The sequence below is a fragment of the Rhipicephalus microplus genome, chromosome 3 (genome assembly GCF_043290135.1).
Source record: "Rhipicephalus microplus isolate Deutch F79 chromosome 3, USDA_Rmic, whole genome shotgun sequence".
Taxonomy (NCBI): Eukaryota; Metazoa; Arthropoda; class Arachnida; order Ixodida; family Ixodidae; genus Rhipicephalus; species Rhipicephalus microplus.
In genome coordinates, this window is record NC_134702.1 from 110,500,657 (window position 1) to 110,527,555 (window position 26,899).

The 26,899-nt window shown below is 43.9% G+C and overlaps 2 protein-coding genes across 2 annotated transcripts; both read left to right on the forward strand.

The window, feature by feature from the left end:
* Positions 1-277: 277 nt before the first annotated feature.
* Positions 278-19,120, forward strand: LOC142802903 (uncharacterized). Its single transcript, XM_075887987.1, has 7 exons — positions 278-502; positions 3,437-3,511; positions 7,196-7,465; positions 12,017-12,361; positions 16,430-16,568; positions 17,310-17,426; positions 18,864-19,120. The coding sequence occupies exons 1-7, from the start codon at positions 278-280 to the stop codon at positions 19,118-19,120; spliced, it is 1,428 nt and encodes a 475-aa protein (XP_075744102.1).
* A 1,098-nt stretch (positions 19,121-20,218) lies between these two features.
* Positions 20,219-26,563, forward strand: LOC119159965 (uncharacterized). Its single transcript, XM_037412749.2, has 4 exons — positions 20,219-20,332; positions 22,329-22,714; positions 24,674-24,820; positions 25,958-26,563. The coding sequence occupies exons 1-4, from the start codon at positions 20,254-20,256 to the stop codon at positions 26,288-26,290; spliced, it is 945 nt and encodes a 314-aa protein (XP_037268646.2). The 5' UTR covers positions 20,219-20,253; the 3' UTR covers positions 26,291-26,563.
* The last annotated feature ends 336 nt before the right edge of the window (positions 26,564-26,899 follow it).

Genomic DNA, 26,899 nt, shown 5'->3' on the forward strand with positions numbered 1-26,899 from the left:
ACAGACAAAGTAACAAGTCATGTTTCTTTTCTCATACTTAAGAGAGAAGGCGTTACAAAAAGGCATAATAATGATACGAGATATGCTAAGTTCCTCAGCGAGGGGGAATTTCGAACTGCTTCATGGGCTTACTTGCATATAAATGAAGAGGCTGCGGGAGCCTGATTGTTTAGGTACGGAAATTTTAATTTTTTTACTGTAAGAGATAGCAATTATAATTTCGAGCAGGTAATATGCTGTTAGAAACCTTCGCGACTAATAAAAAAAGAGCTTGGCGATGCCCTTTCTCAGGCCACCAAGTGCGTCCAGCGTTTCGGAGAACGTGGCTCTCGTGGAGACGCCGTCAAAGGACGAGTCCGGCGCAAGTAAAAGTGCGTCAGAGCAGGACGACACTACGGAGGGTGCTGATGAAAAGGTGGGATTCGTGGCGTGCGGGCTCATCCTCACGCTCTTCGTCATGATCGTGTTCGTCGTCATGACCCTTGGCTACAACGCGATTCGGGTGAGTACTCATGTTATATAGAAATCGTATGTCGTGAAAGTTGTGGCTGAGAAAAAAAGAAGAAAGCAAAAGGAGTCTTTAATATTGATGCTGCCAACCAATCATCTTTATGACTTTACGGTGTGTTTAACAACAACAACAACAAAAAAAAACGAGAATACTATAGGTGACTTCACACACTTGTCAGCTCGACCTTCATGGTTCAAATGCTACCACTCGACGTAACACAAGGCGAACGTTACAGCAATAAACAAACTGCGGTATAAGAGTTCCGCAAAGCAATAACAGAGAGCGAGAGTAACGTTTTGTCAGAAATGGGGTTCTCTTAAGCTTAAGCACAGGACGACTTGTTAGAGGAATAAACTGAGGTGAAAACCAGTTAGTTTGACACACAGACAGGATTCTGCCCCGTGTTTCAGACAGCTGATGATCGGGGCTCGTCCTATGTTTGTCGTCGTAGCCATGCTAGTTATCTTAGCACCCACTATGTGGCTCTACGATAGAGCACTTGCTGTTTACTGCGCTTCACTAAGATGACGTGGTGCTGCCACCAAGCAGTGACTCTCCGTTTCACACAAGCTTTCGTTTCCAAGATTACAGTCAAACAGCGTCCATATCTCCTGAAGCGCTTCCAGACAGATGGCTACAGTGTTTTGACATTTGCAGTGATGCACGCAAATACGAGGTCAATTTTTTTTGCCTTAGGATCAAGTACACTCGTTCCCATCATAGTTATGTGCTAGCGGCATCAAACATAAAGTGTACAAATTAATGTGTGAGTACCAAACTTCTCAGGAAGCTGTATTGCACTTTGCGTTTACTAACGACGAAAATGGAACTAAAAAATATTCAGGATATCTTCCGAGGGAATGATTTTGTAAATGCAGTGTCCGAAATTTAGAGAATTTATTCCCGGGATAAGCAGAGAAAACATAGACTTTATATTTTGACGATCATCTTAACAGCAGAATCGTTTGCTGTGGGGTAGCCCATAATAAACAGCAAACAGCAAACATCGTCTTGATCTGGGTATACGTTGATATTGGAACCAAGCTGTCTATTTCAAACTGAAATAAAAATTTAATGACTCTTTATGCCACAGTAAAAATATGATACCAGACAAGTCGTAGGGGGCACTTCGGAATAATTTTGACTAGGATTACTGTAAAAGCTACCTTTAAGTAGCAGAAGTCCGCATGTCTTTTCCAACGCCGCTAGCAACCACGCACACAGTAGAAGCTGATGGAGAGACCATGTTCGGAAAGCACGGCCGAACCACCGAAAGCGATCGCCGTTTACATGGGACATGGACCTGGATCTATCAAGTGACTGCCGTGCACTCTGTAGCTCGTTAGCTATGAACTGGTACTGTTGTTTCCTTTCGATTCTTGTCCTTAAGCTTCCAGAGCAAAGTATTTGCGCGGATATGCCAAAATCTCGGAGCTCATATATTTCGTATTTGTTGCTTGTTGCTTATTTTCCTCAGCTGTGGAGGTGCATGTGGTGTTGCATGTTTTCGGGACTAGGCTACGCCTGTGCGCTTTGCGTTACCAGATAGACTAAAAAACGGTTTTAGACTTCCGTGTTACAAGCCCGAAAGCAGTTGTTTCTTCTTTCTTTGCCAGTAGTCGAAACACCAGGCACGCCGACTAGCGATCAGCGGCACGTTTCGTCGATCGGTGACGGGCTTGAAGGGGCTCTGCAACACTTTTTTGAGCATGGTCAGAAAATACTCCGAATTGGTAGTAGAGGCTTCCAAGAACACGCGAGCCAATTATTATAGCGTAGCACGCGGCCTAAAAAATACAATAAATTATAGAAGTAATCTGACAATTGCTTTCGCTTCACTCGAGAAATGACGAAAGACGCCGAAAAATCGCGCGTAGAGGCCATCTATCAGCCGTTGGTTGATTTGAACATGGCGCACCCGGTAGTTACAAGGATCACCGCGGGACGCTGCGACTCGTCCATGCGTGCGCACGCGATCACACGGAATAAGCAGCGTATTTGATGAAAAAAAAAAAGAGAGAAGTTCCGAAGGTCACGTGGTGCGCCTGACGTTTTTTTTTTTTTTTTTTTTTGCCCCGGCCATTCCTTCCCGTTTAGCCTCCAGCGCTTTCACCGGGACATGAGAGGACGCGATTGCAGCGTGCGACAATTCTTTGTCGCTCCACTTGTCCTGGACGGATTCTAAAAATTTTGTGGTGCTGAATTCGTGAGGCGATGGGCTGTTGTAGTAAATTCCTTTGATGGTTACTTGAAAAAGTGTTTCAGGGTCCCATTAAGCAAGTTTGCTGCAATAACCGGGCGTGGCTCCACTGCGTAACTACGGATGATAGCCAAGCAAGATAGCAGACTTGTGCGCAAACCTACTTCCATAGGGACCGTATAAAGGAACGCTCCTTCTGCACACACAAAGTTCTCAAACGTACAGGCAAACAGCAAACGCGTACGCTTACTGTTCACGTATCACGTTTGGTTGAACAAAGTTTTTCAATGAATTGCACTGCTCTAGGCTACGAGTTGTTCGGTTGGCAGGTGTACGAAGGCATTGGGCGTATGCTGCCTGGACATGAGAGATAATTAGCTGTGTCTAAAACATGGATAAGAAGAGCTTGTGCGCTGCCATGGGAATATTTCCATTAGTGAACCAAAGATGTGCATTTTCAGACTGCAAATGACAACGCTTAAAAAGTGAAGGGAAGAGAAAAACGGCCTATATTCCAGTTTTATATCTTTGAAAGTGTCAGCTTTGTGGTTGCTGTTCGTAATGCTGGTAGTAAATAAAGTGAGGGCACGTTTCATTAGACAGCAGCATGACTAATCCAAACCGATTTTATATCAGTAGTGAGCACCGACATGCTGAAGAGGAACTACTATGCTGTGTTTGTCATGTGTCCCGGACAAAAAGGCAGTCTTTCTTTTTTTTTACAGGCGGAAACTTCGAGCCCTCTCCTTCCAAATTTTCAAGACTTCGAGCTTTCAGACCGACTGAAGAACAAAAGCATGGTAAGCGTTTAAGAACTTCATTAAAAGCACGATTGTTTGTGAAAACATGGCACGAATGAGAACTCCAAGTTGTGAGCGAACTCATTCACATCGCGTGTCTGTTTTGACATGCTATTGCAATTTGTGGGGCTGTATGTGTGAAGGAGTTCTGCGGCATTTAAAAACCAAGACATCCTGGCAAAATTTGATGTTAGAAGTTTTGGTAAGACCAGATAAAAGAAAATCGCAACGCAGGGTGCTAGGCGCGAAAGTGGTTGGTAAGCAAGAAAACGACCTGTGGACGAGAAACGACAAGACTAGTTCAGCAAGGTTCGCATAATTCTCACATCAGTACTGTAGGATAAACGATATGAATGCTTCTTTGAGTGACGGCCGGCCGTCATAAAGAGCAAAAAAAAAGATTGCTTCTCTAATGTTATGTGATATACCTTACGTGAGTTTTGCAGTGCACATACGTAATTAGACTCTTATTTTTTGAAGTAACCACGGAAAAGCTAGATTGGCCGCGTGACAACACTGCGTACCCGGGTTTGACGAATGCGCAGAATAGCTAACGCGTTCAATGCTTTGAGAGTCAGCCGTGGGCAATCATGCTTCATAAAAGAAGTAGCACTGGTATTTTCAAGCTTAGAAGAACCCACACTTCCAACAACGATTCGCAGAAAATTTCCTGGAAACGGTCCTGGCATATTGCACGAATCTGGCTCGTTTGAATATTTGAGAAGCGCTGGTGTGAAGCCATCTTTGCACACCAGAATTTGTGTATTTAACCCGAAAGTGCTTTATGGCAGGGATCAGCACGGCTCTACTGGCGTATTTATGTCACGGATATAACGTTGTAAAATAGATAATGATTGCTAGGAAAAACAAGCAGAAAAAGTTCTGTTGCTGGGCGTCAGACCTACGACCTCTCGCTCCACAGCGTGCGACGCGAATTCACTAGGTCACAGAACGCGCGCTTTCCAGCTTGCTAACGGTGAACTATTTTTATACACCGTATGTTGTTTGGTGGTCCTCAGAGCTCCGTAACTTCAGAGTGTTTTTGCCATCAGCAGCGAGATGGCGCAATGTGCGCGCGTTGGGTGCGCTTGAAAGGTCTTTGTCACTCGCGTTTCGGTGCGCGCGTGGGCATTGTCTCCCTCTCACGCGTGCTTATATGGTGATAGAAGAGAGGACGAAGGTCACATCGCTCGCTAGTGCGGCCGTGTTTACGAAACTTACAGTGCTACTCACACACGATGAAGCGAGAAGTGTGACAGTTGTTCGCGATGGTGCTGTGTATTCTTGTGCGTTTGTTTCGTGTCTCTTTCTGTTTCAGCATTTTGCCTTTAGTGTTGAGCTCTGACAGTTGTTAGTTCACGCTCGTCCTGTGTATGCTCATTATGTGCGTGCCTTCTGCTTATGCTTCACGCTCGAAGGTTGGAGCTGCTGGCCTTTCTTCGTGTCAGGTTAAAATTTGTCGGTGTAGCATTCATTGCTTCGCCCTTACTGCGAAACAATGCGCAATAAGCACTCTACTACTTTTCTGAAGATACGTTACATTTTCGTGTTATACAGATATTTAGGGAAAGGGATCAACCACGTTTTTTTATCTGACTTAAGCTCCAAACATTCCGTAGTTTGCGACAGCTACGGAGAAGACTGTTGCTGTGAAATATTTTTCATACTTTGAACACGGTGACTATGTTTGTCTTGTGAAGGCTTTAACATTTAAGTATTCAAAAATGCAAAAAAAGTGTAAAAAAGCGTGGCATGGTAGTGGAAGAGACGCGAAACTTGCTTGAGATAGTGAGAAAGCAAAAGCACATGACACGGTGTAGCAGTGGCTTGTTACATGAAGTTGTCACTAGCCAGCTCATGATGACACAAGGAATAAATGATGATGGTGCTATGAAAAAGGACCTTGACACTCTCCTTTGATAATGCAGTTCAGGGGTATCTCTCTTTACAAAATTAATTTCGCCTGTTTTGCCTCTTACATCTGCATTGCTGTCTATCCTGTTGCATTTTAACTCTGGCGCGATAAATTGAAAATTCAGAATCTAGAGGAGCAGTGGGCAGATACTTAGTAGTATGTTTTGAGGACCTGGCCTTGATGCTTTTCAACGAAGATGGTTCGCTGGTTCGATGAAAAAGTGACTCAGAAAGTACGTGAGATTTATTTATTTATTTTATTTATACAATATTGCAGACCACAAATGGGCCCAAGCAGGAGTGGGGGTGTTACAGAGCCGTTAGAACAATTATACAATCTTTAGCGAGGTAAAAACAATAAACAGGACAATACAAAATATTTTGAAAACACTGTAAAATAATAATACAAAATTTTAGAAGTCAAAAATTTGATTAATAGATTTCAGCAAATTGTCAGATAAAAGAATTTCATGTGGGAGGTTATTCCAGTCGGTTATAGGGCGGAGAAAAAAAGAATACTTAAAATTGTTAGTGCGCGCTGTGATAGGCGAGAAATTTGCAGAATGGTAATTCCTGGTGGGACGCGATGATAACGGTGTCAGGAAGGCCGATGTTTCGAGTTTGATATTCCCGTGTGATAATTGGAAAATAATTTTTAGCCTATTCATTTTGCGTCGAGATTCCAAAGTAAGGATTTTATTCATCTGCATTAGTTCTGTCGGGGAGTCATAACGGCGGTATCGGTTGTAAATGAAGCGGACGGCTAATCTTTGGATTTTTTTGAGATTGTCAATGTCTTTTGTAGTATGTGGATCCCAGACTATGCATGCGTATTCAAGGCATGGTCGTACTATTGTGTTATACGCAAGAAGCTTTATGTTCGCAGGCGAATTTTTCAGTTTATGTCTTAGTAAACCTAGTTTTCGTCGTGCTGAGAATTTAGTTGATTAAGAAAGAGATGTGAATCCGCGATCGTTAAAGAAAAAAATGCTTTTCATATCCAAACAGAGCCTGACGCGCCAGCACAATTTGGCGATGAACATTGCGCGAGCTTGTGGTCTCTATTAAAAAAACCGCAAATAAATATATAACGACGAGCGGCTTAAGAAACGCTACCAAGACCTATGTTACCAAGAAATGCTACCAAAACGTTACCGAAAGTAAGCGAACATAAAATTCCGACTTACTTCTATGAGAATGCAATAGGACTTTGGCTCTGAAAAGATAAATACAAAAGAAGGTGTCAACGTGATGTCATCGCTTTGGTCTCATTGAATGCACTGAACAAGCTTACTCTATAGTTTGTACTCTCGTTCTTCAAGGTGCTTGCAAACAATTCAACGCAGATGCGACCATCTGTAACACACAGGTGATGATTGGTCACGGTGATGTGGCATCTTAGGCATCTCACCCAAGCAACCACGTTAGCATCTTAGGAGTTCCTGGTTGAAAGCAGTGGAAGAACACGAGACACAAACAAAGGAAACCCAAGGTTCGTGTCTCGTGTTCTTCCGCCATTTTTAACCGTGAAACCACGCCAACGTGTCCAACTACTGCTGCTACTGAACGCATTATGGAGGCCCCAACTTATTCGCTTGACAGTAAATGATGATGATATTGAAAGCAAGTACTCAAAACTTCCAAGAAATGAACGAAAAAAAAAGGTCGCTGGAACACTCATTAGCTCTTACGTGTTCTACTCGAGAGTGCATTACATTATCTTAGACATGTGAGGCTTCCGTTCTCACGGCTTGTGTGCTTTGCCAACAGCAGCGGATAACTACTGCTCATCCGGATAAAACTGAGGCGCCGAAGCGGGAACCAGGATCAGGCTCGTACTGGGTGAAATTTGCGATGCACCCCACCGCCGATGCCTTTCCTTGGATGAAAGGCTGCACCACTCCGGCCTGTCTCGCCATCCGTCACAGGCTGCTGTGGGCCATCAAACCCTTCATGAACCCGTGCAAAAACCTCAACTTCTTTTCGTGTAGCGTCGGCAATCGTCGAACTCTCGTCGAACACCAGGAACAAAACCTTCAGGTGCGTATACAAACCAGCGGTTATTGGTGCAAGCACGTGCAGGGTTCTAAGTTAGGGGTGGGGCTTGAAGTAATCAGCCCCTTTCTTCCACCCCCTCCCGTTAGTCGAGGTTCAAAAACAGCATGCTAAACAATGAGTAAAGTTAGAATTAGGTATGATTATGGGCGCCTCTCAAGGGCCTGCTTTTGGTATCTGGCTTTCATAGCATGAACAAGGAAAGCAAATGGTTCTTGGAATTCACCATCAAAGGATATAATTCGTCAACATCGTCAAAAAAATGTGGGACCATAGCCCGTTCTTTAAACTGTGCCAATACAGGTGTGACCAAAAATATGTGACAGACTAAGTCGTATGGAACAATATGAAAACGTACGCAAAATATAAAGTTAAAATATTTTGCATTACTTCTCTGAATAATGTGACATGCATTGTTGCCAAATGATCATGCTCATATTCACAAAAAAAATATAGTTTTATTCAGCCAGGACAAGTCTTAAAATGCGAACGTAGTTTCTGTGTGTTCTCATTAGGACAGCATGACTGAACGCGTTGTGGTGATATTTCGTCGCCTTGTTTGCAAGTAGTGTCATTAAGATTCACATGGAATGCTGCCTAAAGTGATAACGAGTGCGGCGAAACTGTATGTGGGTAAAAAAAAATCAGCCCGATTCTACATGTTACACTGTAAATGTCGTCACGATAGTCTTGCGTCTGGAGAGAGTGAACAAAACGTTTATTTGATGTTCTGCGCAAGAAACTCGGTGAATGGTATTCTGAAGGCGCTGCGTTAGAGTGCCTCGAGCGTGTAACGGAGGCGACCAAGCGCATCTAGGCACGTTAAACACGAGCGCCATCTGGCAGTTATTTTCGAAAACGAAAGCATGCGCGACCACCGAGAAAGATGCGCGCCTGTCACGGAGGTGATAAGGTGTAGAATGCAAAGCGACGCGCAGGTGCCACCGCCATGCCGTCATGGCAACGCGTTAGAAACACATTAGGGAGTTTTAGAATAGCGCACCGCGAGCCCTTGCGGTGCGGTCGCTGCCACTGCGCATGCGTCGTAGTGCGAGTCGGCGTGCGCGTTCGCGGACCGCACGCAAAAAATTCGAAATTGCGTGTGGTGATGGCGGCCCGTGTGTGGCCTGCAAGCGCTGGTTTCGAGGTTACAGTGTCGCTGCGATCGTGTGTTGTGGATCGCAGTAGGGCAAACGCTATTCTAAAACTCATATGGCGCCCGCTACGCCCACAACGCCCGCAGCGCTTCCAAACGGTATTCTAAAACTCCCTATTCTTGAGCAACGCGTTGCAGTGTCAGCGCAGCTCGTTAAATGCTACAGTCCTTAGAGTGTTTTGTGTGTGTCCTGTTCTAGTCTAAAGGCAGACATACAAAACATAGACATGTCGTTATGGCGCCTCAGATATGCACAATATTTGCTTTTCCAATTGACAATCGCACAAATATAAACGCTAAACCTTGAGCAATATTGGTGAGCGCTGCGGACGGGGTTGGCCGTTTAATGCCGTTTGAGGTATTGTTAGGAATGACAAACAGACAAATGTACAGACAGACAGACAGACAGACAGACAGACAGACCAAGATTTTTCCGTCGAAGGTCCCCAAGAAGGACTATCGTCTTTAATAATATTACGGCAATTTGTATATTTGTACAAGTAACTTCACATTTTTCCATCTTCTGGGGTTTTAAGTACCGATTATCTCGATATGCTTATAAGTCGCGCCTTGGTAGAAAACACCGGTGCAAGGTTTGCTACCCGGAGTTATACTAGCTCGCACATACATGTTAGCACAAAAACGCGTTTGTATGTTCCTTCTTTCATAATGCGGCCCGTGGCCGAAAATGTGACCCTTCATGATTGGATGCTCTACACTCACGCGGACGAAGAAAAAAAAAACTGCGCCTGTGTTGCGTAGCCGGTCATGAATCAGTACCCTTTCACCCATTGCCAGTACTGTTGCAGAAATAGAGCCTGTGATTTCAAGACGAGCAGTAGATCAGAGTAGCCGGCAAGCTACTACGGTGGTTGGAACTAACAAGTAAGAAAGAAATAGTGATACAGGTAATAGCGTGAAACTAAATACAGTGGTGCAACGTCTAGCAACTCGTCTTACATATTGTGCTGTAAACTAATCGTTGCTGGTTACTGTTTTTCGTGTTCTCGCCCTACACTGAAAACGGGGCTCAGTGCAGAACTTACTTGTATGCATGCCTTTATTATTGGATATTCAAGTTGTCACTCCAGTGAGAAAGAATTGTGTCTCATTGGACTCAATAAGTGGTGCCAACAGTGTTGTGCATGGTTGCCTGCTTCTATTGGCGAACACAGTGTTTAAGTGAGCCTGACTCCAGACTTCTTTGTATATTGTTACAGGAATTGTAAATAAGGTTCAACTAAGGTTTATTTACAGAGGATGGACGGCAAGTGCGTCCTGGTACTGCGCGTCGTTCTTCTCTTCTCCTTTCTCTCGTTGTTTTCTCCTATTGGTTTATTAGATTTAACCCACTGTAGCAGCAATACGCTAAATATGTGGGAACGCTACGCCTGGTTCAGATAAACCTTATGGAAACTATGAGGTTATCCCAAATTTTTTATGCTGCCATGGGAGCTGTAACTATAATTACCGGAGTGTTTCCCCTAATCATGCCCAGCTGTAAGCACGCAGAAGCAACCATAAATAACCTCAAAGAAAAAGTGAGGCATCTAAGAGTTCGTCGGTTAATGTGTGCGCAACGTTCTAGTCATTATTGTTGTGATTTCTTACTCTAAACCTTTACCGGTATGAACGTTGGTCACGTCAAGCAGATCAAGCTATAGTTTTAATAGTGCCTTCACATTTTCGGTCATTTTGGCTTCATAATATCATAGTACAGATCCGGATTCTGTGCATCGAGTGGTGTATCACGTCAGTGCTGTATTACGTCATCGCACGTCGCCGCCTCTGGCGAACCCTTCCTTTGTAATACACGCATAGGCAACGAATGCGAAGCTTTCTTTTTAGAATCAGATTGTCGTGGTTGAAAACCGCATATCAAGCTTGCAACAAATTTTGAACTGTCAGAATAAGCCATGCTTCAACTGCAAAGACTGCTTTGAAGAAAGGAAATTTCCGTACGGTTTGAAAATTTAGCCGCCATTCGACGCGTTAGTGGGTAATTTCTGTGAAAACTTTTTTTTTGGGGGGGGGGGGGGGGGGCAACGACAACGATTTAATTTCGGGCCCTCTCTCCCACCACTGTGTTTATCGCTGGCTCGAAAAGAAAAAAAAACGTCTGTGCTGCGTCGAATGCTGCCTCCGGTCTCGTATCGCAATGCACGTGGAAGCCACTTTTTCGTCGAAGTTTGTTGTCTTCATTTCTTTCTTTCGCACCCCGCCCCTTATTTTTTTTTCAAATTGTACCATCCAACCATCGCTTAACGTACATCGTAGTCACCGATAGCCTGGTCAAGCGACCTGCCAGCATGAGAAGCCTTCGATAATTTGTTCAACTTACATTTGAGGGCACTCAAAGCACCACACGTTAGGCGGCAATCACGGGCTATTTTTGAATTTTGCACACTTTAGACAAACCCTGGAAAAAAATAACCAGCGTTTTTATGTTGCCATCACTTGAAAATTTGGTTATTTTGGATAGGAGTTACAAACCTTGTATTGAACTTTTTTCTCTAGAGTCAGTATTTGAAAAGTTCAATAAGCAATCTGGTAATTACCGTGCTTGGCGGAGAAAAAAAGATATCATGACGTGCTACATAAAGCTAAGAACAATACTGCACTAACTGAAAACACGTAGCACTCATTTTAATTTTTTTATTGCCTGGTTTTAACTGAAACACCCTGTATGGCGTAACCATCATAAAGGTAGATACAACATGAAACTCATGCACACCATGCTAACTCACATCACCACAATAGTTTTATTCGAAAATTATGCACAGCTGCTCCATAGTAGCGTCTAACAAACTGCACGACAGCCATTAGCATCAGTGGGCTATTTTGATTTATCTATAGTGTCCAGTTCCTGGGATCAACCAGACGACAGAACGCGTTTCCCGATAATTACCGGTTCCATCACGGTGATGGCATGGCATTAGGCATAGCCAACAGAGCTTCTTTTTCCTGTGCATGCGATTTCTTCTTGGCGATCTTAATTCACTAATGATATACGCAAGCCATCAGGAATGCCTGAAGAGTCACCCTATGAACAATTCTGAAGCCAGATTAGTAAAACTTTTGTAAGTGCTCTCCTTCATTGTACATCCGTTTTCGCTAATAATGTGCTAGGCTGCAGTCTACGAATAAAAAGAGTCTCGTAAGATAGTTTTGTGAATATGGAACTTGCTGTATTTAGGTTTAGTAGATTCAGGTCCCTATTAAGGCCTCGCCATCACTACAGTGGCACAGCACACCCTTGCTCATTCGAAACTAAAACTGCCTGCGCTCCCGTCAGGCCGTATATCACAGGACGTGAAGAAAGTCGCGTTTCCTGAGAACTGCAGTAATGATCCTAATCGGCTGCACGCACGTTTGCCCAGGAGGCTCCGGCTGCGGGAGCCGATACTTCGGGCCAGTCGTTCTGGGCCCCGCAAAGCCTGGCACACGGACGAGCGCCAAGAGTGCAGTCAGGCGGGCAACTTCTGCGAGACATAATGATCCACCAGTGCTACTTGTACAGCGAGGCCCTGAGGGATTCCCTCGAGGTGGTGCAGAAGGTGACGGAGTACTTCAAGCTTTACTTCCCAAACGTCGTGGCCGATGAAAAGGAAGAGCCGGTGGAGAGGATGGTACAGCTATCACTTGAGTACGGCCTGCATCCGATCGTGTCGTTCGTGCGACGCTTCCGCTACACAAGGGACCCGTCAGAGCCGTTCGAACTGCGGGTGAGTAGGTGGCGTACGTTGGCATTTTTTGCGGCTCTTCTTCGAAAATGAAATAAAACCTCTCTAAGAAGAGGGCACGCAGCGCGAAGGAAAGATAATCGCTGGTCATCGAGGATCACAGCACAGGACCAAGTTGACTGACGGAACAAAATAGATGCCTTTGTCTTGCAGTGGGCGCAATCAGGCGGATGATGATGATTACGGTTGGCTACAACCAAAGAATAGAAGCTCCGACAGCCAAAATGCAACGTGTTTGTCAATCACCTACGTGAGGAAGTCATGGCTCAAAAGGAAACCAGCCTGAAGAATAGCTTTTTCTGCGTTAATGTAAATACTTCGCATATCCAAACCTGTAGATTCTCTTGAAGAACAACCTAAACGAAAACCAACAAATAATGTAGCCAAGAAAGGTACAGAATGAATGGCTATATATATATATATATATATATATATATATATATATATATATATATATATATATTGCTTCAGCTTATTGCAATAATTAAGATATACTACTTGGTACCCACAGGGATCAAAGCGTGAACCTTCGGATAACACGCGTTCTTCAGAGGTATACCTTTAATTACTAATACACACTTCACAACTGTAAAACTACGGGACAAAAACATGTTTTGCGTCTTTGTGCGTGTTTTATTCAATAAGGTCATGTAAGTAAAAAAACAAAAAAAAACGTGGTTGATCTTATTTTTTGGAAATTGGTATAGCAAAAAAGTGAAACCGGTCCTGGCAGAGGTAGTTGAGCATTCATTGTGCGTTGTTTTGTCACATGAGCGAGTAAATGAAAGCTACAGAAACAAATTGCAATGTCGCGCGAAAAAGGCAAGCAGCTCGAAACTCGACAGCAGCAAGCGCGCACGAAATGAGCATACACGGGACGAGTGCAGACAAACAACAATCAAAACGCTCTCTTGGTGTGTGAATAGCACAGTCTTTTCGTAAACGCGGCCATGGCAGCGAGTGAATTGACGTTCGTTTAATCTCTAACTACCGTAACTCCAAAGCAAAGTTGCAGTGGAAACACAAGAGGTACAAGAAACCCGGATCCTGACATAAGCGTGCTCACCCGAGTGAGCCACCGCGCTACGCGACGACCTTTAGAGCGCGTGCCCGACACGCATCCGTCGTGCCATCTCGCTACTAATTACTGAAACATGCTGATTATTCAAAGCTCTGAGGACATGGTGTACATAAGTGGCTCGTCGTTGACAAGTTGAAGAAGTGTCTGTCTGTGGTGCAGTCATTCACATTCCGTGCTGAGGAGCGCGAGGCCACTGGTTCGACGCCCTGCTGCAGAACTGTCACTTCTCGTTTTAGGGAAGAAGCTCCTAATAGTCTAACCTTGGGGATAGTCACGCGTAACCGAGAAGAGACCAAAAAGAAAAGGCAAAAGAAATGGATGAACATTTCTCGCCTCATTTCCTAGATGGCGTTACTCTGCCGCTACTCTCCAAAATGCCGCTACTTTCCGATTGTTTGCTGTGCGCGCTTTGCCAACGAGTCCCTCTTTCAGTCACCTGGATAGTCACTGTACGTGGAGGTTTGTTGGTGGAGCATGGACGGAGCTGAGCGGCGGGCACCTTGAAGACTCTTGCACTCGGCTTCCTTGGCTCGCGTCTTGTCGGTGTTACCCACGCGCCGTTTTCATAGTGCGTAAACGAGTGCTTTTCTGAGTCTCCTGGATAGTCGCCGTACGTGGCGGATCACTGGTGGCCATGAACGGAGCACAGTGGAGGCGCGTTGAAGGCGCTTGTGCTCGGCTTCTTTGGCTCGCGTCTCATCGGTGTTACCCACGCACCGTCTGTATTCTCGAACGCGATTAGACGCATAGACGCATGTACGGACGGACGGACACACGGACGGATGGATGAACGAGTGCTTTGTCCCACTCCACATTATTGAGTGGATATGCTGGGATTTTTTGTTTGCAATCTGTTAGTAAGATTCTACAACGTCATATTCATGATGGATATATGTCACGGAGTCGTAGTAGACCCCGGCATAAACCACCTTCGTGTTAAAAAACGAGCCCTTGACACTTATTTACTACTTAAAATGGGGTACTTGTCAAAGCACTTACATCATAAGATCTCATAAAATTTGTCCGAAGATTCCAGTTTTCAATTTAAGACTAGCCACATGAGCATGTGTTTGTATGAATACGGTGTTGAAATGGCCCGAAAAGTACTTGATGTGATAGAAATGAGCCAATGGGATAGAATGAAGCATCCATGGAATTCTCTGCGGGTGCTGGCCATGGTGGCTGTGGGTTGAGCATACGTTTATTCTCAGGCTGTACACGACTATAAGTTGTTGAGTTTTATTTAGCGTGTTTATATTCAGTATGATGCATCTTCTTAGAAATTTGAATTTTTCGATCATCTTTTCAGAAGGCATGAAATTCTCTCAGATGAAGTTGTTATAACAATCAATGGTCTTAAACGTCCGAAAAACAACGATATGATAACGAGAGACGCCCTCGGGGAGGGCACCGGAAATTTTGACCACTTGGGTTCTTTAGCGTGTGCCTAAGTCTAAGTACACGAGCTTCGAGCATTTGCGCCTCCATCAAAAAAGTGGTCCCATGTGACTGCGATTTCATCCCAAGATGTACAGGTCAGCCGCAGAGCAACATAACCATTAGGCTACCCCGATGGTCAGAGGTGAAATCGGAAAAGGTAGTACCTCCGACAATTCATTATAGCATATACATGTAATATAATAGATCCTACCCTAAAGCATTATTAAAAGCTTTGTGGATTTTGCTGTTCGTTCCCACCATTCACGTGAGGGTCGTGCATGTCTGTAATGTAACTGCGTAATAGCTCTGTGCATGCAAATCTACGGAGACGGTAGATGTTAATGATGCTCTCTAGACAAATAAATCAAAAAGGTGGCTGGTCTAGCCTCACTATTAATGAGGATGGCGGGTTGTACCTACCCCTTCGTTGTGCCATTTCCTGCTCACCGAAATGAGTTCCCTGTACAAATCTATGAAGTTACCTTCACTTCTGAATTTTGTGACCGCACTGCATTCTGATTGCCATTTCAGGAGTGTTAATTGGCATCAGGTTTCCATTTTGGTACTCATGATTGCCCTCAGGTTATTGCTGTTGGTCGCTTAATTATACTCCAGTTTAAAACCTAACCAAAAAGGCTTCTGACAGACTTGCTCGAGGATGGTCGTCAAAATTATTAACACCACGCTCAGGTGCAGAAATGTTTGAATTATGCCTAGGAAGACACGTCGCCTCCCTTGAAAAACGAAGATGCCAAGTAGGCTTTCTTTATGTATACACTCCAACAGTGCGCGTTCGTCAGCCGTGTTCTTTTAACGAATTCATAGAACGCTTATCAATGTCCATTTCCATCCTCAATCTCATGCAGGGCAGCATCGAGATGAAACTCATACAATGAATATATTTCTTTTAGTGCGGCCACAAAGCTGGGAATTTGGCAAACCTTAAGCGAAGCTTCAATTTCAGAAATCAGACAAGGATGTGTGTGGCATTTATCGCAGCCACCAAGTTATGAGTAATACAATGCGTCCAAATTCTTTGTGCGTACCGCATACCTATTACACAACATCGACGTTCATACTTTAAGCATACAACCAGGAAATAAAATAACTTTCTTACTGACACATACCCGACACGGGCATCTCGCATTTGGCAGATGCAATTGATGACGGTGTCACATGACACACCACCACACCCGATTCATCATTTTTATCGCATGCTCACTGGTTGTTTTAGGTCGGGTATTTGGACATGTGATGTATACTAAATAAATCAATAAACTTCACAGCTTGCCTTCGAGTAAAAAAGTACTATCTATTGTTTGCACCAATTCTGTGCAAGTCCTTAGCAGCATTCGTCTGTCACTAGGTTACAACATCATGGTTATTATAATCCGTGAAACATCATTGTCTTTGCCTTTCTCTTCTGTATTACTTCCTTTCTTTATTTTCACTGTCGCACGTAAGGCCGAATCAACTCTAAATTAACTCTAAATATTACACTATTTTTTTCCTGCTTGCGTTCCTCGCAGATCGACATTACAGAAAGGGCGAAGCATTATTTCCGCTACTGGAGTGAGCGAGATTCAGCCGGCTTCTACAACAAGACTCTAGTACCCTTGGATCAAAAGCCCGAGGACATCAAGGAGCTTACCGCTGGTGACAGCGAAAGTAAGCACGCACTTTCTCATACAGCGTCGGCAGCACGTCAAATGTTTTTCAAAACTAACAGTGTTGAGCACAACAACAACAAAAAGAAACAGCTGTTCTGATGTGCAACTCAAATTTATTTTTCCTATGGCGTCAGTGCAGACGTTTTGAGAGGCAGTACAGTGTGAGTGGTTATCGTGTGCATGATCAGTACACTAAGACGCTCTACGATTCTGAACCAGTTGCTTCAAGCAGTACTCGTGCTGTGAAGAGGCAGACACTTGTCGAAAGTAGTGCGAATGTTCATTTTTTATTTTTGTTGCGTAACTGTTGTTCTAAAAAATTAGGGACCAGACTGCTCTGTCGTGTACGAAAAAATATGCTTTTCAAAACGAAGAGTGGTTCAGCGTATCATCGCTTGTGTGACGGATAAGCGGAAGTCTCAATATCAGCAATAACAGCTACTTGAAACGGAGATTAGTATTGTGTTACATAATTGGCCGTCATTGACTGCAGGGAAGATGGGAGAGAGGCAAGGCTTGAACGTTTATCGACATTAGTCTGCACTAACACAATGTATCCACTCGAGAAATCTTCAGAAGTTTTCAATGGAGAACTTAAAATGTAGTGCAGGTTCTTTTTCAAGCGAAATATTAGATACTAGTAGCTGTGTCTCTTCTATCTCCTACCAATGACTTTCACACGAATTATCTCCTTCGCATTGCACATTTTTTTCTTTGCAACAGTTTTCGCTTTGCTCAGTTTCAGAAATAGTAAAGGGCGAAGTTGATCCCGTCACGAACGAGACGATCGAGGGTGGCATGGAAGCGATGCAGATTGCTGAATTGGCGAATTACACCGAAGACGACATCAGTGCCGGTGAGACATACGCTGATATATATATATATATATATATATATATATATATATATATATATATATATATATATATATACGCTTATAAACGGTGTTGATAACGACGAACACTAACGCGAAACGAATTAGTATTAGGCAGTGCTTCTTGGGCGCGCTCTGCCTTAAGAGAGTCTCTAGCCTTCGGATACACTCGTGCAGGTATCGCAACGCTCTTCATGTAAAAGGCAGTGTGGAGGGAAGAAAGAAGGCATGGGGTTATGAAAGGACCCTAATTTCTGGTATCCATATATTTTAAGAAGGTGCACCGTCAGTGGTGGAGTAGGAAATCGGTAGAGGTTTGAAATATAGAAAAAAAAAACCTCAAAGGCATCAAGCGTCAGCGGTAGACATGTGGCAGAGAGCCCGCCTAACACTGGGTTCGAGTTATACCGAGCACTCATAGATTTCCCTAATGAAAAGACATATGAGGTGCCCGGCGTTCTATTAAGTGAGAACTCAGTTTGGCCAAGTGGGCTCTTTCTCTGTCACTGTTGCGCATTTAGCTCTTCTGCCCTTTCTTATTACGTTTAAAACAGGCTTGCATTAACTTTGCCACAAAAATGTTTGAGTTTGAACGCTTGTCATTATAAACCGTCTTGACGAGCTATATCGTGAACATTACGTTTCACCATTGAGTCAAATATCATTATAAGCACAATAATCATTTCATGCGTGTTAATGAACATTTAGAGGAATCACAGATGACGCATCGAAACGCACATTAAATGCCACTTGTCCCTAGTTCTCACACACAAATATTTACGAAGTATGGCATGTGACTGGTCACGTAAATGTGTTTTAATAGTCACACATAATAATGCTTGTTGTGCAGCTATTGAAGCGGCCTGTCATAGGTGGCAGTGACCGTACGCATTGGGTTAGCGAGGATGAGTGCCAACTTATTTTCTGCTCACAAAGAGAAAAATGACACTATACAAGGTATAATGGAAGCGATAGTTTCACTGGTGGCAGTGACTAAAAAAATGTAATACGTTAAGCATCGGTTGTCGTGGTGTTGCACTAAACGTATTTTATTTCCACAATTAGCTTTTAAGGCATGGAATGGGTAGCTGGAAGAAACAGCGCTATACGATCGAAGAGTAGACGAAAACTCCTTATGTCGTTTTTTTTTCTTTTACGCTAGTGTTATTTTCCTCCTCACGCCATAAAAGAACTTGCCAAAGAGTTTAATTAGTTAGATAACTAGGGAAGACAAGCTCCTGCCCATTTATGGTAATAAACAAAAGAAGAAAAAAAAAAAACGCGCGGTCATATCTCGCACGCTTCAGGTGCTGTTGAGCAAAAAGTAACCCAGAGATGTCTTCTCGTGAACTACAGTGATGGTGTAATATTCAAAAGAAAAGCGGTTCATGTCGGCTTTGCGCATTTCTCTCCGCGTAGCTCGTTGGAAAAAGCTGCTGGTGCTGTACGGACGTTCGAACTTTGAACTGGACGACGTGGTGTACGCAAACCGGCGAGCCCTGGCGGTGTTGGGGCATTTCGCGCGCTCCAACGAGAGCACAGCCATGCGTCGCATGCTGGCCTTCCACCTGGGTCTGCTTCTTTTGGACACGAAGGACAGCGTAATCAAGCTCATGAATGGTCTGCGGCGCTTCTACCGCGCTGGTTATACTGAGGCAAGTCGGCAGCGAGGCTAACGCCAGCACTCACCCATGGATTTTTTATTCTTAAGCCCCAATCTCACGCGCGCGTTACAATGCATCGGCACGCGCATGTAGATTTGAACCCGTGCCCTCTCTCATTGGGAAAGGAAGCACATAGCTTTTTTGTGCGTTTGTAGCTGCGTGCCCTCTTTTTATAACGTGGTGCCGAGTTTGCACGCTACACGCTGAAGAGTTGTAACATGAAAGTGTGGTTACGGCTTTAGGGATTCACGCGATAGTGACAAAAGGTGCTTGTTTTATTCAGTGCCATCCACGCTTGCTTGCGCGGAACCTTGGGGTATGAAGTACCAATTAGCCTACCAATCAGTTCTTTTTAACCATGATTCCTACATCACTAAATGGGAAGGAGCATTGCACCGAATGTAACAAAAGTGCACTTGATACTCAGTTCATGTATCGTAGTCAGCCGCCCAACCAGACACTCGCTTACACCACCCACGCAAACACACATGCATACAAGGAGCATACAGCTGGACATACATATATACCGGGCTTTTTTTAAAGGAAGTGGGCGGGGAGGGGGTATAACTTTAATATTTACGCGTGTTCGTACATGGCGGTTGAGTTGAAAATGCTGAGGCCCGTGTGCTCAGGTTTGGGTGCACGTTCAACTACCCTAGGTGGTCGAAATTTTCGGAGTCCTCCACTACGGTGTCTTTCATAATCATACGGTAGCTTGGGCAAGGTAAACCCCACATATAAATGAAATCATTAATGTTCGCACATACGCTAGTAGTATGTGTCATGTGTATGTATATTCACATAACGTGTAGAAATTTCAAATGTTTCAGTCATGCCCGCCCCTTATCTCCTCCACCAGTCGCCTGGCTACGCCAATTACGCATGCACGCTATGATCATTAGTGGACGCGCTATAATCGAGAGAAAGCGAAACCCCTTTACATAACTACACAGACATTGCTGTCAGCGGTCAGCTGAAAAAATACACCGTGAAACATGTGCGTGTGCGTGTCTGTATTTCATGCCTATGACGTTCCTTAGAGCAGCAAATAATCTCTTCAGTACCAGATAGCGTAATTCGCACAGCCGAAGGACATAAACAATTCCTGGTACTATACTCATGCAGTGCCGCTATTTCCGTTTCAGATGACGAAAGAAAGCGTCTGCAAGAAGTACGCCGACGAAACTTTGATTTTTCCTGGCGGCGTAATGCCGATCACCCTGAGTACGTATATTAGCCTACAAAAATCAAAGTTTTTCTCTAGGAGGAGCCGTTTTTAGCTGTCGATTAGAGTATATTATACCAAACACCAATTCATAGTTGCATATATCGAAACACTGTGGGCCACTAAGACATTGATGATCACTCAAAAAAGAAAGAGTACATTTGGGGCATTCTACTGTTGCATAACACATCGGGGGTGTTCCTTTGTCCCACAATGGTGATCTTTCCTTTGTGCCTATTGTCGCGCAATCAATGTGCGCTTTACTAGCGGGTCATGAACAACATGGATTTTATCATTGAGACGCAACATTTTGATAGGGAAGTAGCTAATGACGAGTCCTCAAAAAAGAAATGCAAGCAATCCAGGTGTAAGTCAATGCTGCGGGAGAAGAAGATTTCTGAAATCGTGCAAATTGTCTTGAGAGAGTCTTTTTCGCACGGGATAGAAAGCTCCTTGGTGAAGAGTGCCGCAACAGATGAAAAATGAAGCAGCTTACAGAATGCAGAATAAAGAATGCAGATTGCAGAATACAGAATGAAGAATACAGTGCCAGTAGAACTTGCGGCAACAAGTTCATTGGTTATTCACTTGTAGTGGTTTAGGTTATCAGTTGCTCAGTCTATCGGGTGAATGGATGTGGCAACGTGCTGATCAGACTGCTAGTTCCTTAAGTGTTCAATCACACCACGATTCGCATTCATTATCACAAGCTGCGATATCGCATTTTGACAGACATCGCCGATCATGCGGCTACGTGCCTTCCACTGTTATCTCGATCATTCTGAGATACCGCGATCAGCGTAGCTGTACGATGGTCGTAATCAGCATAATCGTCGCCAGCTTATGTTTATGCCCACTGTGAAACGAAGGCCTCTCCCACTGATGTCCAATTTGCCGTGTGTAGCATGGGTCGATCACATTTTGTGCCTGCAACCCTTTCCCCACTTCGCATAACGCTTCGCTGTCTTCGGCTGTGTTCCCCTTTTTGTGCCCACGTCATGGCTCTAACGTACCAGAGGTTATTTATATTATGCATTAGGTTTTTGGCTCAGGCTCATTCGCTTGTTATCTCAACTATAGGCGCACGACGTTATCATTGAAAATGAGCGTTGTTTTCGTCAACACACCAATTCTGACATTCACGCCCTCTCTGGTTCGTTGATTTTGCCATCAAGTGCACGCATGCATTGCCCGCCACTTGACACCAAAGCGGCAGAAAATGTTTTTCATAGAGCACTTTCATAGCCCTGACTGTACTATAACATTAGGAGGCATATGCGTTGTTTTGTAGTATGAAAACAAAACCAAGTTGTTTAAAACTGTTCACTCAACAAAACGACATACAAAAGAAGGGTATGTCTCTGTTCTTGACGCATACGAATGCATTATATATTACGTCGTTTAAGGCACTCGTAGGTTTGCGAGCATGCCACGTTTACAGTTGAGCCGTCTTCTTCAGACCCAAACTTTTGAGATAGACAAGTAGATAGATAGATAGATAGATGGATAGATAGATAGATAGATGGATAGATAGATAGATAAATATATAGATAGATAAATAGATAGATAGGTAGATAGATAGATAGATAGATAGATGCTCTTTATCACATAGAAAAATATCTAGTTCCATTCGTGCATGTGATCAGATGCTAATGACACAAGAATAGAAGCGGGACTGAAATTTGGAGTTAAAAGAAAAAAGAATGATAATACATCTGTCACATCATCGGTCCACGATTAAGTATTATGTCTCTTTATAACATAAAAGTAATCTCGCTTACAGGTTTCAAACTTTAAAAGCATCTCCAAAAAAGAACTTAACGCCCCGTGCCCTTTTGAAGGACACCGCAAGCAGTATAGCAGGCCATGTGGTAAAGTGAGCACAACGTGAGCAAAATCGTCCACGTGGTACACGTGTGCGAATTCGCAAATGTTATGTTAGCAGCTATCTAGTGTCTTTTTTATTCACGCGATAGTAATGACTGCCCTCTGCAGCTGAATTCGAGGTACCAGTCGAGCGTCTACTCAAAGTGGCCAAGATGATGGCGTCGATAATGGACACGCTTGTCGCGGTTACGCAAGAGCCGGGTCACGCACGAAAGAACTGGACAGATCTGGGACGCGCCTTGGAGTACCCGGCATCAGCAGTGAAGAACAACTCGGTGTACTTACTCGATGGAGTAGACGTGAGCAGGCACCACTACCTGTACGTGTGGCTGAGGGAGCTGAGGATCCGACACGCACAGCCTCCACTAGTCCAGGCCGCGCTGGAGGCCATGATGCTCGCTGGAGACCAGCCCATCAGGCTGTACCAGAGGTTCAGGCCACCGTACTTCTACGAAGATGGACTTTCAGCATACAACTACGCCACGCTGGGGCAGGTGAAGAGCTAGAGAAAAGGAGAGGGAAGCAAGAAAGATGTCCAACGCTGTGTTGGAATATGAATGACGTCGAGCTCATGCAATTAGCAAGATAATATTGGGGTCAGATGACATGTGCATAATCTTGTCACTGCTGTGTTACGTTTCTTTTATAACGTTGAATATATAGTATGGTAGAGCTGTGCGAATAACAAAAAAATGGATATGAAGTGATCTCGACTATTGAATAGTGCGTGCGAGTTGAACCGAAATGTTTTCAAATATTTCAAGGATAATGTTTGAATATTTTGAAGGGAAATTGCTGAAAAATGTTCGGAGAGCATTTCAAAGTGTATTATTTTGAGATGACAACCTGAAAGTGTTTCATTTCAATAGGTTTATGAAGCTTTGGCGGTGTGGTGTTTTCTAGTTGTCTTATGAATACCGAGGTAATGAGCAGTCGAGTTGAATTTAATGTATCTACAAGTGTGTGTAAATGTATGTACATGTGCAACAAAATAGTTGTTATGACTCCTTATCGGTGAAAGGCAAAGATGTTATTTAGTCAGCCTCTCCTCCTCTTTCAACTTCTGTGGACGCTCAACTGATGTTATGGTCAAGAGTGTGCTCCTTTTGAGTTAGGAGTTCCATGTCTTACGCTGACGTCACTATATAAGAGCATCACAAGTTTTGGATGCTAAAAATTTTCGGCCTCACATTTGTAACCCTTCTGCCTAAATTTCAGGTGCAAAGCAGCATTATTTGAGCCCCCCCTCCCCCTCTGTGCTCTCCATGTTGGAACCAGCGTTTTCACGAGTCAATATATTTCTGACAGTAGTGGAGCTTGAAAGGCAGCTTGGCCGCAATGCCAAAAGTGATAAGGTGAAGCGTACAAAAATTGTGAAGGGGCCACTTCTCATCGGACGATGACTGTAAAAAATGCAACCATAGCAGAGATTGAAAGCCAGCTTTGCTGCAGTTCGAGAATATAATAAAGTGAAAAATATTGCAAATCTGAAGGAATCAGCTTCACTCATTCTGACGTTGTCTGTATTTACCTTCAGCAAGTTAGAATAGATTCAAACAGCAAGATTTTAGTTTGAATCGAGTCAAATAGAAAACAGTACTTGCAGTATTTAAAATTTCGTCTACTCGCACACCCCTAATGTATGGTGATGGTCAAACAAATAATGTCGATGATAATTTCAAGGCATACGTCCAAATACAATTAAAGTACACATCATGGTGTCACATTACGCATCTTGCGTTCAATTTTGTGACGCAAAAATATGCGTCGTGATATAGCATTCGAATCAATTATTCAAAAGGCAATGGTGCTTAGAGTCTGTATTGGCAGACACAAAGTGGTTTAGGTTGGCCGCGAAGCTAATCTCAAAGGAATGAAATAAAGTAAAAATGAGCGCATTGAACGCTTGGATGTGGGCATGTAGTATGAATTCGTAGCAGTGTCTTAAAATATGTAGGCCTCACACAATCACGAAAGAGAACTTCAGGCCGTACGTTAAAGGTTGACGCCTATAGAGAAGGTTTAGGCAACGACGCTTATGCACACTCAACTTAGAATATCATGAATGACTGAATGATGCGCCCATACGTAAGCAGAAGAAACAGTCAGTGAATACATTTCTCATGTTCCCGCGTCTACGCACAACGTTCTTTCAAAATGTATCCATACAAGCTATAGTTCACCTGTATTTCCTTACAAGTTATAAAATGGCATGTACTCGGTTCATATTTGAATGATTTGAAGTGCCTCACTTTGAAATCTTTCAAACGCTGATGCCACGGCTTGCTGTGACACACCAACGCTATGAAATGTCACACAGACCACACTTATTTGACTTTAACGAATAAGGCTCGCGGGAACAGTGCACCCCTTCGCTATAAGCTTTGGCACCCTCCACGGGAATGTGTCTGTAACCTAGGTGTTTTGTGCGGGGCTTCCTCCTCGCATGTCAGATCCTAGCCCAGGGCGCCGTGGCGCAATTGTCATCCTCGACCAGTCCGGGAATGGAAGCGGCGAAGGCGCGGTGGCGCACTTTCTGGAACCAAAGGGCGGCAACCGACTACAACGGAGCCTACTGCATTCGCGCGACCTGGAAGAAGGTGAGAATCATACTGGTGCTCGTAGGCTCTTGCTACTTGATTTGAGCAAATGAGGAGTTGGCATACGAACAATTTAGCTAACGCAAAAGCTGGGTGTCACTTGAAAACAATATGTTGACTTTCACATTTTGAATGACAACCGGGTTTTAACTCACCACACTCCTCTATTTTCTACGTAACTTTGCTCAACTAGCAAAAGAAAATATTTTCTTTACCTTGCTGACTGCCTCGACTTGGAAAATTTATTTATTTATTTATTTGTTTATTTATATTTATTTTTACTTAAAGGTGGTACAGCCTTATTTTTGCTTATCACTTGTCATAATACGTGTACGTTTTGAACATTGTGCAGTGGTTGTTGGCTGTAAGGATGAGAAGTCGTCAAACACATCTTCGTCGAGTACGCGTGCGCTGAAGTCCTCTTGTCGAAATCTTTGCTCTAGCGAAATTCTGCCCGACGATTTTTCATCAGTTCAAGCCTTCATCTTGCAAGGAAACTGTATTGAGGGTCACGTATTTGTGTCCACTGGTATTTAGGGAACAAATATGTGAGATAAAAGGGCTGATGCATGAACGGTAGGCTGTGCGAGCACCCTACTAAGAAGCGCGATGCTGCGGAATAAGTTTTCGGCACATACAGCCGCGATTGTGGGTGTTTTCTGCTGTCCTCATTTGGTGTAGGCTCATGAATCATCAATGTGAGCCATAACTCAAGAGAATATACAAGCCAAAGCTATAGGCAATTTTGGAGGCACTTGCGTCAGCACTGCCTTGTTCTCACTTTCACAGAACCAGCTTTGGTTCTTGCGCTTAGTACGGCAGGAGCTCGTGGTAAATTTGCCTGTTGCTCTTTCAATTCGATTGGTTTGTCCACTGGTAGTCGATACGTATACATATTGTACGCTTCTTAATATATTCAATGAGAAAACTGTTTTTTCAAGCAGTTTCTTTCTCTTCTGTATTCTTAGTATTCTTAGAAATTGATGTTATGCTGACGACACTAGTAGCGCCTGTGGAGGTGGAGGATGGGCCTCGAAACATTGGCAGCATTGGGGTATCAATCAGTACCTCGAAGAAAAGTAAAAGACTTGCCAAAGACAATTTGTAACTGCGATTCTATGGACTCTTGTGCTGTAGGCATTCATGGAGCAGCCCGTGGCACCACTGAACGAATCGGCGGAGAGTGGAGTGCCTCTACAGCGGGCGATGGGTGCTCGACTGGCGTACCTCGCCTGGCGGAGGACGCCGGGTAGCGGGGCCCACGGCCTGCCTAAGATGTACCTGGCGCCCAAAGTGCTCTTTTTCATCCAGCACTGCGTCTTCGGCTGCTCTCGCATGGGATCCTTGGGAACCGATGTGCCAGACGACGGCTGCGCGGTGCTGATGCGTGACTGGGGATCCATCGCGGAAGCCATTCCATGCAGGCACGAAGATATTCCCTTGCCCCTGCAGCAATGCCGCTACATTTGACGGGAGATAGACTGCGCAGCCGAGCGGGGCAACTAAGTGTGTGTGTGTTAGTGTGTGTGTAATTGAGTTTCACATTTCATAAGTTTTAGGCAAACAGGCGTTGAATAATCGTCAATAACGTCTGCACTGTGTCTCTTCGGTATGTTATTTCGCTTAGTGTATGGCGTGTTGGCCGCGACATACTGTGTAACATCTTCATGCGATGCATTATTGCATGACGTAATATTGATTTTCAGAAGGGACATAAAAGAACGCGGTAATCAAGGTAAATGATAAATCCGATGCTTCATTTAACAGAAAACTTCGAGGTCAGCTCAACGGGTGCTATAGCGCATTCTAAAAAATTTGAATGTAGCAAGCGAACTTTTCCCTGCTTTGTGTTACGCTTTATGCGCCAGTGCTGCTTACTTTAAACGTTCCGAATACAATAAAATAGTGATATTTGTAAGTGAATACTGTTTTTATTACAAAGAATAGAAATATCGACGCTTGGCTGTAGTATTAGATGTTTGATAACAAAATCCATGTTTTCCTATTTTTCGCTTTCATTAGTATCTAGCAACCGCGGAAAAAAACACACATGTTCTAATTCAAACGATATCTGCGAAG

Excerpts from the sequence above, each read along its gene's own strand:
- LOC142802903 (XM_075887987.1), top strand. The coding sequence starts at position 278 with ATGCCCTTTCTCAGGCCACCAAGTGCGTCCAGCGTTTCGGAGAACGTG. Across the intron at positions 7,466-12,016 it reads ACCAGGAACAAAACCTTCAG|GAGGCTCCGGCTGCGGGAGC; the intron begins GTGCGTATACAA and ends ACGTTTGCCCAG. Across the intron at positions 16,569-17,309 it reads TACCGCTGGTGACAGCGAAA|TTTCAGAAATAGTAAAGGGC; the intron begins GTAAGCACGCAC and ends CGCTTTGCTCAG.
- LOC119159965 (XM_037412749.2), top strand. The coding sequence starts at position 20,254 with ATGACGAAAGAAAGCGTCTGCAAGAAGTACGCCGACGAAACTTTGATT. Across the intron at positions 20,333-22,328 it reads CGTAATGCCGATCACCCTGA|CTGAATTCGAGGTACCAGTC; the intron begins GTACGTATATTA and ends TGCCCTCTGCAG. Across the intron at positions 22,715-24,673 it reads ACTACGCCACGCTGGGGCAG|ATCCTAGCCCAGGGCGCCGT; the intron begins GTGAAGAGCTAG and ends CTCGCATGTCAG.